At 44.9% G+C, this 14,972-nt stretch overlaps 1 protein-coding gene across 1 annotated transcript in view; it reads right to left on the reverse strand.

Annotated features, from left to right (window-relative positions):
* The window catches only part of ZXDC (ZXD family zinc finger C), a 48,033-nt gene that overhangs the window by 22,928 nt on the left and 10,133 nt on the right, over positions 1-14,972 (reverse strand). The window contains exons 6-8 of the mRNA XM_060180256.1: positions 13,256-13,426; positions 8,723-9,411; positions 6,763-6,847 (exon numbers count right to left, since the gene is read on the reverse strand). Of these exons, the coding sequence (XP_060036239.1) occupies positions 6,763-6,847; positions 8,723-9,411; positions 13,256-13,426 (945 nt within the window). The remainder of the gene's footprint in view (positions 1-6,762; positions 6,848-8,722; positions 9,412-13,255; positions 13,427-14,972) is intronic.

Consider the following 14,972-nt stretch of genomic DNA (forward strand, 5'->3'; position numbering starts at 1 on the left):
TATATGGAAAACTGGGAAATGTTATGCATGTACAAACTATTGTATTTTCTGTTGAATGTAACACATTAATTCCCCAATAAAGAAATGAAGAAAAAAAAAAAAAAGGCAGTTGGTGGTGATAACAGCAGGAAACAGCCAAGGGCCTAGCAGCCTTCGCTCCATGTGGCCCTTCTGCTCTCACAGATATGACAAGGGAAGACATGGGAGGGGACTTGTAGCTCAGATGCCTAAAGTTCTGCACTGATGTCACTGAGATAAATCTCAGAAATGCTGTAACAAAACCTGAATGTTAGACACACTTCCGGTCTCTTGAAGCATTGAGTGACCCTCCAGAAATGTTGTATTACATCCCCATGAGGCTCTCACCAGGAAAGCCTGACAATGCACCTCACCTTCCACCAACTGTGCAGGCAGGCTGGATTCCCTTGCTGGTGAAGGTCAAGTGCATTCTGGTAACAATGTCCTTGTGCCTGCCAGGAGCCTTCTGCAGCTACCAGGACAGTCAATGCATCTGATCATTTCAAGCCCTTTCTGCTTTGAGCCATCTTGTTGAAGAATAATATTCAGGGTCAGTGCTTCTGCACTGCACCCTGGACTCTGGGCCAGCTGATGGTAGCAAAGAATTCCACGTTATAAGATTCCCGTGAAGACTAAGCATGATCTAACCCAAGTAAAGTGCCCAGAAGTGGCAAAGGTTGGTTTTTCATTGCTTTTTCAAAACTTTGAGATTCTGAGAGCAAAGAGACTTCATTCTTAACACTGTTTTGGGGTCTTGTCTCCCATAAGCCCTCCAATTGGTCAGTAACTGAAAGGTAGCCTTCACACACCCCAAGAAACAGGCTCTTAGGTCTGTCTCTCAGTGTGGATACATTGGTGTCCCACACTGCCTAAGGCACACCAACACCACCTATTTTAGTGGTTGTAGCTCCTGAGATGTTCTGACAAGCACAGCTATTACACAGTTGTTGAAAACGTTGCTAGTTTTCTCACATTTCCTTATGCCCATGGGTTTTTCCACATGGTTCTGAAATCTCCCAGGAGTCTCAAAAAGAACTGCATTAAAATACTGTGGGAAGAGTTTGCATGGCTGTGATGATGACTTCTTTCTCTCTTGCACCAACAGCTGTCAGCAAATCTTGGTGACTGCAACTTCCAAATACACCGAGTTTTCCACCACTTCCCCATGGAGCAGCTGACTCTGATCCCAGCCCCCTCTCAAAAATCCCTACCTGCTCACTTGGCTTCCTCCTTGTCCCTATGGTTTATTTTCAAAACAGGAGCTAGAATGGTCCTTTGCAAGACAGCACGTCACTTTTCTAAATCTGCTTCCCCATGTGACTACGAGTGAAAGCCAATGTCTTGGCAAAGATCTCCAACGCAGTCAACAGTCTGGCCTCTCACCAGCTCTCTGACTACTTTGCTAAGAGTTCTTATCTGGGCAGTCCCACCTTTCAACTTCATGCAGTCACCTCCAAGTGTTACCTTCTCTGTCCCATCAGCCTCCAGACCTCTTGTCACCCTTTTGTTTATGTTTACCATTTGCTGTAGTGTTTCTCTTCTGTTTTCTTCCCTTATCTACTATATTTGTTTTTCATAAATGCATCTTTTTAAAACAATTTTTTTGTTTTTATTTTATTGAGAGATAGACAAACACACATCAGAGCCCTGCTCAGCTCTGGCCAATGGTGGTGCCGGGGATTGAACCTGGGACTACAGAGTCTCAGGCATTAAAATCTTTTGCAGAACGATCCTGCTGTCTCCCTAGCACCAACACTAGATTTCTTACTTAGCAAATCCCCCCTCCCCAATCTCCCAATCAGAAGGCAAGCAGCAGTGTCTGAGCTGTTTAGCTCTCCCCCCCCCACCCCCCGGCCCACAGCTGGACCAGTAACAAGGAAAGTCATGGTCCCATCCAGGAACATTCTATCTCCTGTCTGGCAGGCAAGTTTAGTCACCTGTTTAATTCCTGCCCACTAATGAAATCTTCTCCTAAGTATCTTGCAATTTTGCACAGGCATACACAGATTTTGCAACTAGCCACTACAGTATCTTCTTGGTACTAACCGCTTTTCAGTTGATTTTTCTGGATTTTCAAATGGATTAACAAGCTATCAGGAAGATATTATATGCCTTTCTCTGAAGTTCTTGTTTCAACAGTAAGGACTTCCAGAACATTAGATATCCAGGATATTGATGGCAATCCAAGCGATTCCTTGTTGGTGTGGAATACCTATAGCAAGTCACCATTCAGGATGCGGAGCTCTTAGTTTGGGCTCTTAATTTAGTCAATGAAGAGCATCAATTTGTAAAACACAGAATCTGCTGATTATTAACATCAGGTTCTTCACTGACCTAATCAGGTGATAAGCTGAGCAGCAGACTTCCTAGCACAAAGTCACTGACCAAACCCCACTAGCCAGAATGTTAGATTCAGTATGCTGCCAGATCCGGAGTATGTTTTATTGAGAACATCTCCCTCTATTTTTATAATTTACTGATCTACAGCTCTCCATTAGGAGGTCTGTTCTTGTCAGGCTTTGGTGTTTCCTGTTTCCCAAGAGCCCTGCACACATTCCAGGACGACAAGAATCCATCTGTATCCACTGTGCAAGGAAAGTCTCTGAAATGCTATCTTCACCTACAGCTGTTGGAATTGTTTGTGCTCATTTTTGACTATGTCTGTCTTGTGAAAAAGGCTCCAATTTTATTGTCATGGAGTCTGAATCTGCGGACATTTACATGTTCTTTCTTTGCATATGGCAATGATGACAACACAAATGAGCCGGCTTTTTAAGTGCTGGTTGGCACTTTCCCTGCATCACCTCATTTAATCCCCACAAGAGTCCAAAGGAGGCATCCATTCTGCTATTTTACAGAGTAGGAAAGAGCAGAAGTGGCCTATTCAAGACTTACAGTCACATGACTATCCATATTTTTAAGAAGCATTTGGAACTAGCAATCAAGACCTGATCATGTCTAGACATGGTTCTGGTCAGTCCCCCTCAGTTGGCAACATATTACCTGATGAGAAAAGTAAGAACTGTCCACAACTCCAGGGACCTCCAGGGGATCCAGCCAGAAGCTTCATGCTAGGAATTCTCCTAGACCTTGCCTCATGCCTCTCACACCTTGAATGACTTTATTCTGTATCTTTTCACTGCAATAAGTTATAACCATGAGTTGGCAATCTTCTAGAGAATCACTGAACCTGAGAGCAGTCTTGGAGACTCTTTGTTGTTGGTGTCAGGAGTGAGGGTGATCTTCAAGGATTCACATATTTGCACACATCTCAAAGACTCTCCTCCAAAATAAACATTAGCTAACCACAAAGGGGAAAAGATAGCTTCATAGTGGTTCAGCCTGGCTGACACCTTACTTACGCAGGGGTCATAATTAGCATCACCTACAATATACTGACTGCCTGTACCCCCAGCAAGATTCAGTGAGAACAGTACCTCATCTCTGGCTCAAAAAAGAAAAAAAAAAAATCCACCAACTCAGTTCAACCAAGACACAAAGGAACATTCTAGAGTAAAGCCAGCACACCTGAGAAGCATCATGACAAAGGAGCGAAGAACTGACAGGCTAGAGGATGCCAAGGAGTTGTAGCAACTAAATGCAAAATGGGATCCTGAACCCAAACAAGGCCAGGAGTGGGAAGCTGGTCAAGTCCAGGTAAAGTCTGTGGCCCAGGACACAAGACCGTGTCCTGGCTTACTTTGTAGCCTTGGCAAGTGGACCAGAATTGTAGGAGATGTTGAAGTCAGGGGAAGCTAGGTGCACAGCACAGCTGGGAGGTACACATGGGTGATAATATGAAGTACTACCAACTAGGGCAATCTGTTTTTTTTTTTTTTGGGGGGGGGCAGGTTTAAAACACTAGCAAAATAAAATGTCAGTGAGGAAAACATGGCTGGTACCAAGGGTTTTAGAAAAAAGCATTCTGGGACTATATTTCCATTCTTCTGCTCTCTAGATATTCTCCAAGTACTCTGAAAGGGCTTTTCAAGGAGGACGTGGTAGAGGCAAAGTGAGCCTTTGTATTTACCGGGAATGCTTTCTAGTGGCATCACGGCAGGCTCCAGGTTTCCACTTCCTTTATAAGTCTAGAAAAATGCTCAAATCAGTAAACGAACCATAAGAAATACTATGACCACCATTAGCAAATGTTAAGAAATCAGCTCATTATCTGAAGACTAATGAGAAAGATTCAAACACTTATCTGGACTTTCCTGTGACCTATACCTTGTGGTAATTTGTTTTACCAACAGGTTTATTGGCTGGGGCTCCCTGCGGGCAATATGGATCCACCACTCCCAGCAGTCAATTTTTCCCTTTTTTTCAATTTTATTAGATAAGACAGAAATTGAGAGAGAAGAGGGGGAGATAGAGAGGGAAAGAAAAAGAAGACAGGCACCTGCAGACTTACAGGTGGGGACTGAAGACTCAAACCCAGGTCTTTGCTCATAGACATATGTGCACTTAACCAGGTGCACCACCACCCAGCCCCTCATGATAAAGTAATGTAAGCAGTCACTCAAAGGCACTTTGGCAGCAGCAAAAAAGCAATGCCATTGTCACCCTTCTGTAAACCCCTTAGAAATCCAGTCACTGGTACTCCATGACTACTGACAACACATGTGGACACCAGAAATCAGAGCCCCATGGAAGAGCCCATCACCACCTGTGAGTTTTGCTCCCTTCCTCTTCCCCTATTCCCTAACACACACACACACACACACACACACACACAGTTCCCAAAAATCAAGCTTCAATCAGATCAAGGCTCTAGATATAATCAGTGCTTTAGAGGCAACTCAGAAGACAGAGAAAACTGCTAAGCTACACTCCAGTTATTTTTAAAATTTTAATTAATTTATTTGATAGGGAGATAAATTGAGAGGGGAAGGGGAAATAGAGAAAGAGACAGAGAGACACCTGCAGCCCTGTTTGACCACTTGTGAAGCTTTCTCCCTGCAGGTGGGGACCAGGGGCTTGTACCCAGGTCCTGGTGCACTGTGATGTGTGTGCTTAACCAGGTGCGCCACGACCTGCCAACCACCCCAACAAAATCCAGACTGGCCAACTTGACAGGACAAACAACACAAATTCTTTTTTTTTTTAATTTCTTTTTAAAAAATTTTTTTTATATATATTTTTAAATATTTATTTTATTTATTTATTCCCTTTTGTTGCCCTTGTTGTTTTATTGTTGTAGTTATTATTGTTATTGTCATTGTTGGATAGGACAGAGAAATGGAGAGAGGAGGGGAAGACAGAGAGGAGGAGAGAAAGATAGACACCTGCAGACCTGCTTCACCGCCTGTGAAGCGACTCCCCTGCAGGTGGGGAGCCGGGGTTCGAACCGGGATCCTTATGCCGGTCCTTGTGCTTTGCGCGACCTGCGCTTAACCCGCTGCGCTACAGCCCGACTCCACACAAATTCTTTTGACACATACATAGGAGATGGACAGAAAAATCTGCACATATAAAAGATATTTAAGAACCAGCAATAAGATAGGAGACTTATTTAGACTTTGGTTTGACAAAAAAAATTATGACAAGTATTTTCAGACCACTGAAAATCTGAACACTAGTCAGAGATTAAAGAAATGCAATTAATTTTTAAAGAAGTGACAATAGCATTAGGTCTATCTTTTCATTACAAGAATAACTTAAGTTCAACACTTCTATATGTGACACTACAAAGTCATGCAATGAGCACAGCATGTACTATCTACCTGAATGGTCACAGTAGTCTGTCAGGATTTCATTACTGATGAGGCATCTGATCCCCTTCATTAATCATGCCTAGTAAATGCTACATCCTTTCAACCAGTTCCACCATCACCAAACACTACTATATATCTCTGCCAGTTCCAGGTGAGCATTTTGCAAATGGTAGAGGTAGCCCTTCCTCGGCGACAATGAACACGGACAGGTAACACATCCACTACAGATTAATCTAACACAGAAAGTCACTACTGTTTCACGTAAGAAGTCAAGATATTATTAACAGAAAGCTACAATGTATACTGCTGGTCCTACATGCCCATTAATACTTTAAGAAAGAATTTAGATACTCATGACAAACAAAATACAGAACACAATAAAAGAGCTCGTTGTCACCTTTCCATCAGGACTTACTGCAGTCTCCTCTCAGCACTGTCTCTCACTACTTCATACGCAGGGTGGACGGGTAGATAGGTGCACAAGGTCACAAGCTCGCAGGTCTTGCTTAGTCCACTTAACTCAGAAAGACTGCTGACATTTTAAAATGAAGTGGTTCCAACATGACTGAGCTGGGTATCCACAGTGCCACCCAGGGCTGGCTTATATGCCACCTCCATTCCACCCGACCCCCAGAGACAGCCCTGTCCACAGGGGTTTCTCAATGCCAAGGTCAGGAGTGAGAAGCACTGAGTATCAGGTCCCCACATCCATTTACCCACACCTGCTCTGCCTTGTGCTCTACCTTAGGAAGGAATCTACCAAGTAACAGGCAGTGGAGTTCTGCAGCTGCCAAACCCCACACCATTTTCTTTAGGTATATACAATGTGTCTGCACTGTTGCCAGGAGAATTCTGATACTGCCCCCCCCACCAAGTTACATAATATTATGGAGTTAGTTAAAGGGTGCTGTAAACATGAAGCAAGCACAAAGAACAGATAAACACCTACTCCATGTGCTGTCCTTAAGGAAGTCTGAGGGGGCTCTCGCCCACTCACTCCTCCAGCACTGTAGCACACACACAGCCTCACCTGCTTTGCTCCCAGTTCCTTTCTGCTTTTTTTTCTTGGCTAGTTGAATGGCTCTGGAATCAGTTCTTGCTGAGCCCCCACTTTCCTGAGACCAAAGAAAAGTGTGTCAGTCACCCGATCTGAACAGCAAATGAAGGGGAACAAGGGAACTACTGAATCTTATTAAGTCTGTCTCCTGAACAGATGAGAGTCCAGTCATCTTTGAGGCTCTCCAGCAAAGGCCCAGAGAAGCAAATGCTACATCCGGTTATAGTGACAGCTAGACAAAATCAGAGTTGGGACAATATACATGATTTTATTATGCAGAGAAGTAAAGTTTATTCCTTCGGAGTCTAAAACATATTAAAATTGTTTACACAGCAACTGTTATAAAATGAGTTACAGACTTCTCTGTTGCCCACAACAAAGAACCAGCCTTCCCTGGGTGATTCAGAATTAATTTACTTCGGCACTTGCCAACATGTTTCATCAAGAGCCTGGAGCGCTGGTGTGGCTGACCTGAGGAGCTTGTGTTTCATCTGCTCCTGCAGGGGCCGCTGGCAGCAGACGCTCCACCCACTCTTGGACACCCAAACAATTAGCACGTTACTGAGTTCAGGAAGTTTACTGAGGCAGCCAATTAGGTTTCAAATAAAACTTCAACTGTTGAAAATCTGTGAAAGCTCTATAGGAAAACACTTGACACTTAGCACTACAAGAAAACATCCCTCAACAACTCAAGGCATACCTGTAACCCATTCACCATACACCATCTGTGCTCAGAGAATCGAGGCAGCCCAAGGTCACATAGCTAGCGAGAAAATGAACAAGGGGTCAGGATCAAGGTCTTGCCCGCTCCTCCTGCTTCCACCCAGTTGCTGCTCTGCAGAAGCCACTGGAGAGCCACCCATCTCCGAGGAACCGAGGTCCTGAACACAGGCTCTGCAGCCCCCCTCATCGGAGCCATGGAGGTCATCTCCACTTGTGGCTCAGTCTACCTGCCCACTTAGCCACCTCTGGGGGCCGCTGAAGCTGAGATTAGCAAAGCCAAGCCAAGCCAAGCCACGCCACTAGCGGGGAGTTTTCTGAAGAAATGCGATAGAGACAGGTGCTTCTTTCCAAATGAAAGAAGTCAGAGCTTGGTTTCATGGTAGATGGGTTACCACAATTCTCACAGTGGATCCCAATTCAAACATTTAACTTAAAAAAAAAACCTGCAGTATGACAATATCTGACATTGTAACAACATAAATACTACCAACAAATTTAGCCTCCGCCACAAGGAAAAAAAAAAAATCCCTATTGACGATTCATTCCCATCTGAGACTAAGGGCACAGTCAAACTCTCTCCTAAGAATCTTTATATTATTTTAAATTATATTAAATGTATAACTGACATAAATAGAGTTAAAGTATATTAACTGTTGAGCCTCAAAGTTGGAGTACTCCACAAACAAAGGCTCTAGCTCCCACCCCTTTTTATCCTCACTAATTCTAGCTTTAAAAACAGTATTTTAGTATGGTTTTAAAGTTTCCATTAAACCTTTAAAGACAATTGATGTCAAGATTCCTTTCCTTCTGGTCACTAATAACCCTAAGGACTTGTCATCACATAAAAAGCATAAAGGCGGAACATTTCAACAGTATGAAATAGCCCAGTTTTTTTTTTCCTTCAAGAAAAGAAACACATGATCACAGAACTCAAGAAGACCTCAGAGATCATCTAGCCAAACCCCCTCATTTTAGAAATAAATGAGAATTTAAGGTTCAGGTAGTTCAAGTGATTTGCTCAAGGTCATTAAAACTGGTCAGTTCCAGACCCAAGGTCAGACCTCAGATGTCCAGACATGTAGTCCAGGGCTCCGTCCTTTTGCAAACGGTTAAGGAATGTCTGCACAAAAACGATTACTCCAGAGCATCCTCAACACTGAGTGAGAGAGAAGTAAGCTATGTGGTGGTGACTGAATAGAGCCCTTCATACCAAGTAGAAGTTGCCGGTCCCTGCACTGAGCCCTGGGTCTTTCTGAGGACTCTGTTTCTCTGTGGGGCTGGAGAGCACAGAGCGGGCCACTTCTCTGCCTTGCTCCTGCTGCCTTCCAGCATCTAAGCGAGGGGGCGAGACCGGTTCCACTTTGATTGGGGTCAGCAGTTCTGGGACACTGGTGTTTCCTCGGGGGGCACTGGAAGAGGTGGGCGTGGCAGCGGTCTCCGCTAAGTGGCTGCTCTCAGTCAGAGTCTGTGGGTCCTGACTCAAGCTCTTCATGGGCAGGGCAACCAGACAGCCCAGGGCGCCTGGGCTCACCGTCTGCACCTCTTCCATACCAAAACTGCTTTGCTGAAGAACCGTGGCTGCTGTCCCCAGAACAAGAGGGCTGTCCAGGCTCGGAGGAATGTCACTGTGGGCCACCAAGACCAGTGGTTCCATCGGCCCTAAGGAATTATTATTAGCAGGGAGGTTTGGCCCAAGAGAAGAGCTCACTGACGTAACGTCAATAGTCAAGATCCCAGAGTTGAGTGCCTCATCGGAAGCCCCAGGGGAGCTGCCAATGTCACCAGGGGAGTCAGAGAACAGGGCCGCCAGGTCTATGTTGTTGAGTTCACTCTGGCCTGGGCTGCTGAGCTCACTGCTGGGTGTCAGAGAGGTCTGAGCTCGGAGCTGAGGGAAGAGATCTGAAAGAGGAACAAACAGCCCGTTACCGGATGCCCTCACATGGCTGGGAGGTTGTCTGCATTCATGTGTTAGAAATGACCCACCAGGGGACCATCTGCTCTCTTCCTGCATAAACTGCCTGGAAGGTGGGAGGTGGTCACACACTGAGGACATCACTGCTGGATGATGTGTGAGGAATTTTTTGCCTATGTTGCTTCAAATCCTCAAGCTGACAGGGGTTTCTCCAAAGAGATAATAACCTAAGAACCTAGATGTTTCCTAACATCACATTAACTGCTGATAGGGAAAAGCAAGACTTGAATCTATGTCTTTCCAGCGTGGAACTCTGGACTCCTCCTGCTGTGCCATGGCAGCTACCCCTGAGAGATGTCAACTTCCCAAGGAGCACAGGTCTTCAGAAGTCAGAGACCCTGCACACCTCTGGCTCTGAAGCTATTTTTGGAATCAGCTTGTGTCAGCTCTTGTCTCATCAAACCCCAAGCCACCCTCAGCAACTAACTGCCACTCTTGTATGGATCTGAGTTATTTGGAGGGTGGCTGGTAGGAAAAGGAAAAAAAAAGAAACAAAACCCTGACCCGCCAGGCCTGACTCTGGGCAGGAACCAGATCTAGGGAGGAACAGAGAACTGGGACACCAAGTGCCCCCAAGCACTGTGGAGTATATCTCCCCCGCCCCCAATATTTCCAAATGCAACACTCCCTTACTCTCATTAAGATCATCTTGAGAATGTCTGTGTTCCATTTTTATTGCTTTAGCTCTAAGAACAGTGCCTAAACTTTCAGTGCCAGATTTAATGATTACAGATGTAAATACTGGCAGATATTTTATTTAAGTTAATCACTGGAATGAGTTCTAATTAATCGTTAACTGTTGGAACCAGCACTGCAAATATTTGAACAGTTGTTACTCAAGTCATTTAAATAACCAGAATATTCTTGGAGGAATAATGAATGTTAACACGCTTTTTAAAGTAATAATGAATATTATTATTCATTAATAATATATTAATAATATATTGAATATATATTATATAATAATATATATTATTGATAATATTGATAATTATTAATAATATAATAATAATATTCAATAATAATATTCAGACTGGGAGTTCATACACAAGCACATGCTAATCATCCCAAACCTTGGTGCTTTTTAAGTACCAAATAAGAACATGAAAACACATGAAATTTGGGTAATGGAGTCAAGGCCTGGACGTGACTCCTTCCTTTGAAGTCCCCACCTGTAGCTTCTAGAATATGCCATTGCCTGGCCAGGGAAGAAGGCTCTCTCAAACCCCTGGCTTTATTTCTCCTACATCAACTGTTTGCTTGTGCCAAGTTCACACTTGCTAGCTGTGAACACACAAAGCCATGTGAGAAATCTAGTCTAGACTCCCCACCCTCCTGAAATACATTCACACTGGAGCTTTTTCCTAATTTCAGATATTTTTGGTTGTCCTATTACTTAAAAGTTTAAAAACGGGAATAACATAGTATCATTTTTTCAGCAGGGTGCTCTTAGTAGCAACAAACACTTTAAAAGAAAATGCCAATGATTGTTCAAAGAAATGAAAAATGGTAACCTATGCCCCATTTTCAAGGCTTTCAAAAATTGCCTTGAGGGTGGGGATAGCTAGCATAATGGTTATGCAGAGAGACTCTCAAGCCTGAGATTCCAAAGTCCCAGGTTCAATCCCCCACACCACCATAAACCAGAGCCAAGTAGTGCTCTGGTTTAAAAAAAAAAAAAAAAATTGCCTCGAGTACCTTGAGGATTCAGCTCCTTGTAAACAAATTAATACTAATTTGATGCAAATAGAGAGCAATTTATCCATGAATTCCCTACTTAGCCTTTCATTAATAAATGCTACTAGAAATCCTTTACTTGCAAAGCCAAACAGAAAGATTTAAATATTAACAGAGCATTTAGCATAGTGGCCACTGTGGCCTTCCCCCAGCACTTGCTTGCTCGCACCATCTGTCTGCTCTTTACCAGGACAGAGCTATGGACCCCAGCTCAGGCTCCCACTATCACGGTGAACTCCAACAGCCAGTCCAGAGCCCGGCACACATCAAATGGACACTCACCAGAACTTGCTTCTCGAGGCCGAGTGGTAGTGCACCTGACTGAGCGCACGCTATGATGTGCAAGGACCTGGGTTCGAGCCCTTGGTCCTCACCTGCAGGGGGATGGCTTTGCTAGTGGTGAAGTAGTGCTGCAGGTATTTGTTTCTCTCTCCCTCTCTATCTCCCCCTTCCCTCTCATTTTCTGGCTGTCTCTATCCAATAAATAAATAAAGATTTTTTAAAAAAAAAAGAACCTACTTCTTCAAGAGTGAGCACTGGACACCACCTGGTATTCTACTGACATATGGCAGGGCAAAAATGACATGGGAGTAAGACAATGTCAGCATAAATGTAGGGTCTGGGGGACACAAGCTCAGCAGAAGCACCCAAGAGATTCTTGTACTCAGTTGGAGAATAAGGAAAAGTTCAGTGTGTCTTCCTCTCTAGCAAAAATAAAAAGGAGGGCCAAGTAGCATATTGGGTTAAACGTACTCGTTACTGTATGCAAGGGCCTGGGTTCAAGTCCCCAGCCCTCACCTATGGGGGGGGGGGGAGTGAAGCAGCACTGCAAGTATCTTTTTCTCCTTTATCTCTCAATTTCCTGTTGCTTCTATCCAATAAATAAATAAGAATAAAATAACTTCTTAAAACAAGGGGGCCGGGTCATGGCTTACCAGGCTGAGCTCACATATTATAGTGTGCAAGGACCAGGCTTCCCCACCTGCAGGGGGAAAGCTTCACAAGTGAAGCGGTGCTGCAGGTGTCTCTCTGTCTCTCTCTCTCTCTCTCTCTCTCCCTATCTCCGCCAACACTCTCATTTCTGGCTGTATCTATCCAATAAATAAATAAAGACAATACGAGTGGTAGAATCACACATGTGCCCTACAGCCAGACAAATGGGAGACACGAGGAGAGGCACATCCAGTGAACAATAGCTATGCGCCAAGCTCCACATGAGACTCTTGAGCAAGACATTACTTCTGGAGAATGATTCACATCTGTTTCTATATCTTAAAGAAGGGGAGACTGAGCCCTGTCCAGGGTGTCATGGCTAGGAAGTGGCTGTGCCCTAATGCTGGCACAGTGGGCAGAGCATGGCTAGTAGCACCACCCATACCTGTTCAGCTAGCAGGGCTCACTGGTCAGGCCCTGCCAGGGGCAGCACACCCCACAGGAAGGTGCTATTAGAGTTCAAGCAGAGAGGTAGCCCATGGCCACATAGACCCATCAACACAGCCCAGAGGATGGTGCGTGTGGCCTGAGGTGCAGGACTCTGAATCCCAGGCCACACTGTGCCCAGAACCTTCCTGCTGGGTGACTGCCACGGTTCCCTCTCCTTTCCAAGCCTCATGTCCTGTCACAGTCCCTGCCCCTATCCTGAAACACAACTCTGTTTCACCTTTTCCTTGGCAGTGTGGTAAGAAGTGGAGGCAGCAGAGAAATGCAGACAGAACAAGAAAGATGAAAACAACAGAGGGGTAGGCTCCAAATTCAAGACAAAGGTCACAGCAAGAGGCAGATTTGGGAGTCCTGTGTAGGAAAAGCTAGCCAAATGGAAGGCTTCAAGGGAATCACTTCGAATTCAAAGAAGGCACCAGAGGTCCAGAGGCAAAAGTGGCAGGACGGAAACCAGAGAGCAGGAGAGGTCACTAGGCTCGATGGCCAGCCCACAGGCTAGTCAGACACTGCACAGAGTCTATTTTAACCCATGATGCAGACAGGTTTGGAAAGGACCCAAGGAGGAAACTGGCTCCCTGTGCCATGTGGCCTGACCTGGGCACTGGCTGTGCTGCCTGACCACATGTGCCTTCATGCTGTGCTTGGAGGTGAAGAGCCTGTTGCAGCTGGAGACGGGGCAGCGGCTTTTTGGGGCGCCCATATCCTGCAGGTGTTTCTTAGAATGGATGTACAGACTGCTACGTGCAGAGAATCTGGCACAGCACCCTGGAACAAAGAGGAACAAGTCAACCTGAGGGCGACCAAGGAAGAGAGTGAACAACTTCTCAGCAGGACTAATGGACAATGTATGCACTTAAGAGACTGAACAGCCCTCAAAGCAGCAGTGCAGGGTATTTAACTGGGCAGCAAATGGTCTTTAGAAAAATGTGAAACCCGACATCCACTGTGCATTAAGATGCGTCACCTTGGGCAGGTTACTGAGCTGGCCTGAGTCAATAAGTTAAACTAAGTGCTAAATGACTCAAATGTTCAACAGCTACAAAAATTACACTAATCCTCTGTTAAGCAGCTACTATAAAAAACCGTCTGTGATCCTATGGTATTTGGACTTGAAAATACTCTCAGTCAATTCCCTTCATTTTATCATGGAGAACCCAAGGCCAGAAGGGCCAAGCCAGCAGTCCTAAATGGTCACCTGGGTGAAGTCTCAAGCTGGTGCTACCCTAATGTCTACTCAGCTGCCTAGCCAGGGTCGGGAAAACCACACACCATACACCAGCTTGCTTGTTAGAGGGAAAAAAAGGACAGACTCAAATGTCACCTTCCCTTCATAGACTAATCTAGACTGCTGGAACTCTGTACCACTGGGACAGAGGGGGAAGTGGGCTCTGGGCAGTTCCAAGCTTGAGGTCTGGTAGGAACACATCAACAACCAGCTGCTGGTCAAATGGCAGAATAAAATGAATGTTAAAGCTGTGAAGAGTTATGGGAAAAAAAAAAAAAAAGATGACCAAAGAAAAAGAAGTACTATACCTCCAAAGAAGACAAATGGTTGGGGAGGGGTAGACGGTGGTGCACCTGGTAAAACATGTTACCATGTGCCAACACCCAGGTTCAAGGCTCTAGTCCTCACCTGCAGGAAGGATGCTTCACAAGCAGTTAAGAAATGCTTGGGGGCCAGGCAGTAGCACAGCGGGTTAAGTGCACATGATGCAAAGCATAAGGACTGGTGTAAGGATCTTGGTTCGAGTCCCCGGCTCCCCACCTGTGCAGGGGAGTCACTTCACAGGCGGTGAAGCAGGTCTGCAGGTGTCTATCTTTCTCTACCCCTTCTCTCTCCATTTCTGTCTTATCCAACAACAATGACAATAATAATAGTAACAACAACACCGATAAATAAGGGCAACAAAAGGGAAAAAATGGCCTCCAGGAGCAGTGGATTTGTAGTGTAGGCACCGAGCCCCAGCAATAACCCTGGAGGCAAAAAAAATAGTGCTGCAGGTGTTTCTTGCTCTCTCCCTGTCCACACCCCTGCACCACTGATTTCTGTCTCTATCTAATTAATAATGTGTGTGTGTGTGTATATATATATATATATATATATATATATATATATATATATATATATAAAAAGATATATATATAGATATAGATAAACCGTCTAGGGAGGCAGGTAGCATCTGAGGTTACTGGCCCTTCACAGTGGTAGAAGGGCAAAAAGCAAAGAAGTCAAAGGGCAAGCAGGCTGGGGGAGGCACTGAGGTCTCATGTAGACACACAAAGGGACAGGAAGGAGCCTCTCATAGGCCTG

The sequence above is a fragment of the Erinaceus europaeus genome, chromosome 21 (genome assembly GCF_950295315.1).
Source record: "Erinaceus europaeus chromosome 21, mEriEur2.1, whole genome shotgun sequence".
Classification (NCBI taxonomy): domain Eukaryota; kingdom Metazoa; phylum Chordata; class Mammalia; order Eulipotyphla; family Erinaceidae; genus Erinaceus; species Erinaceus europaeus.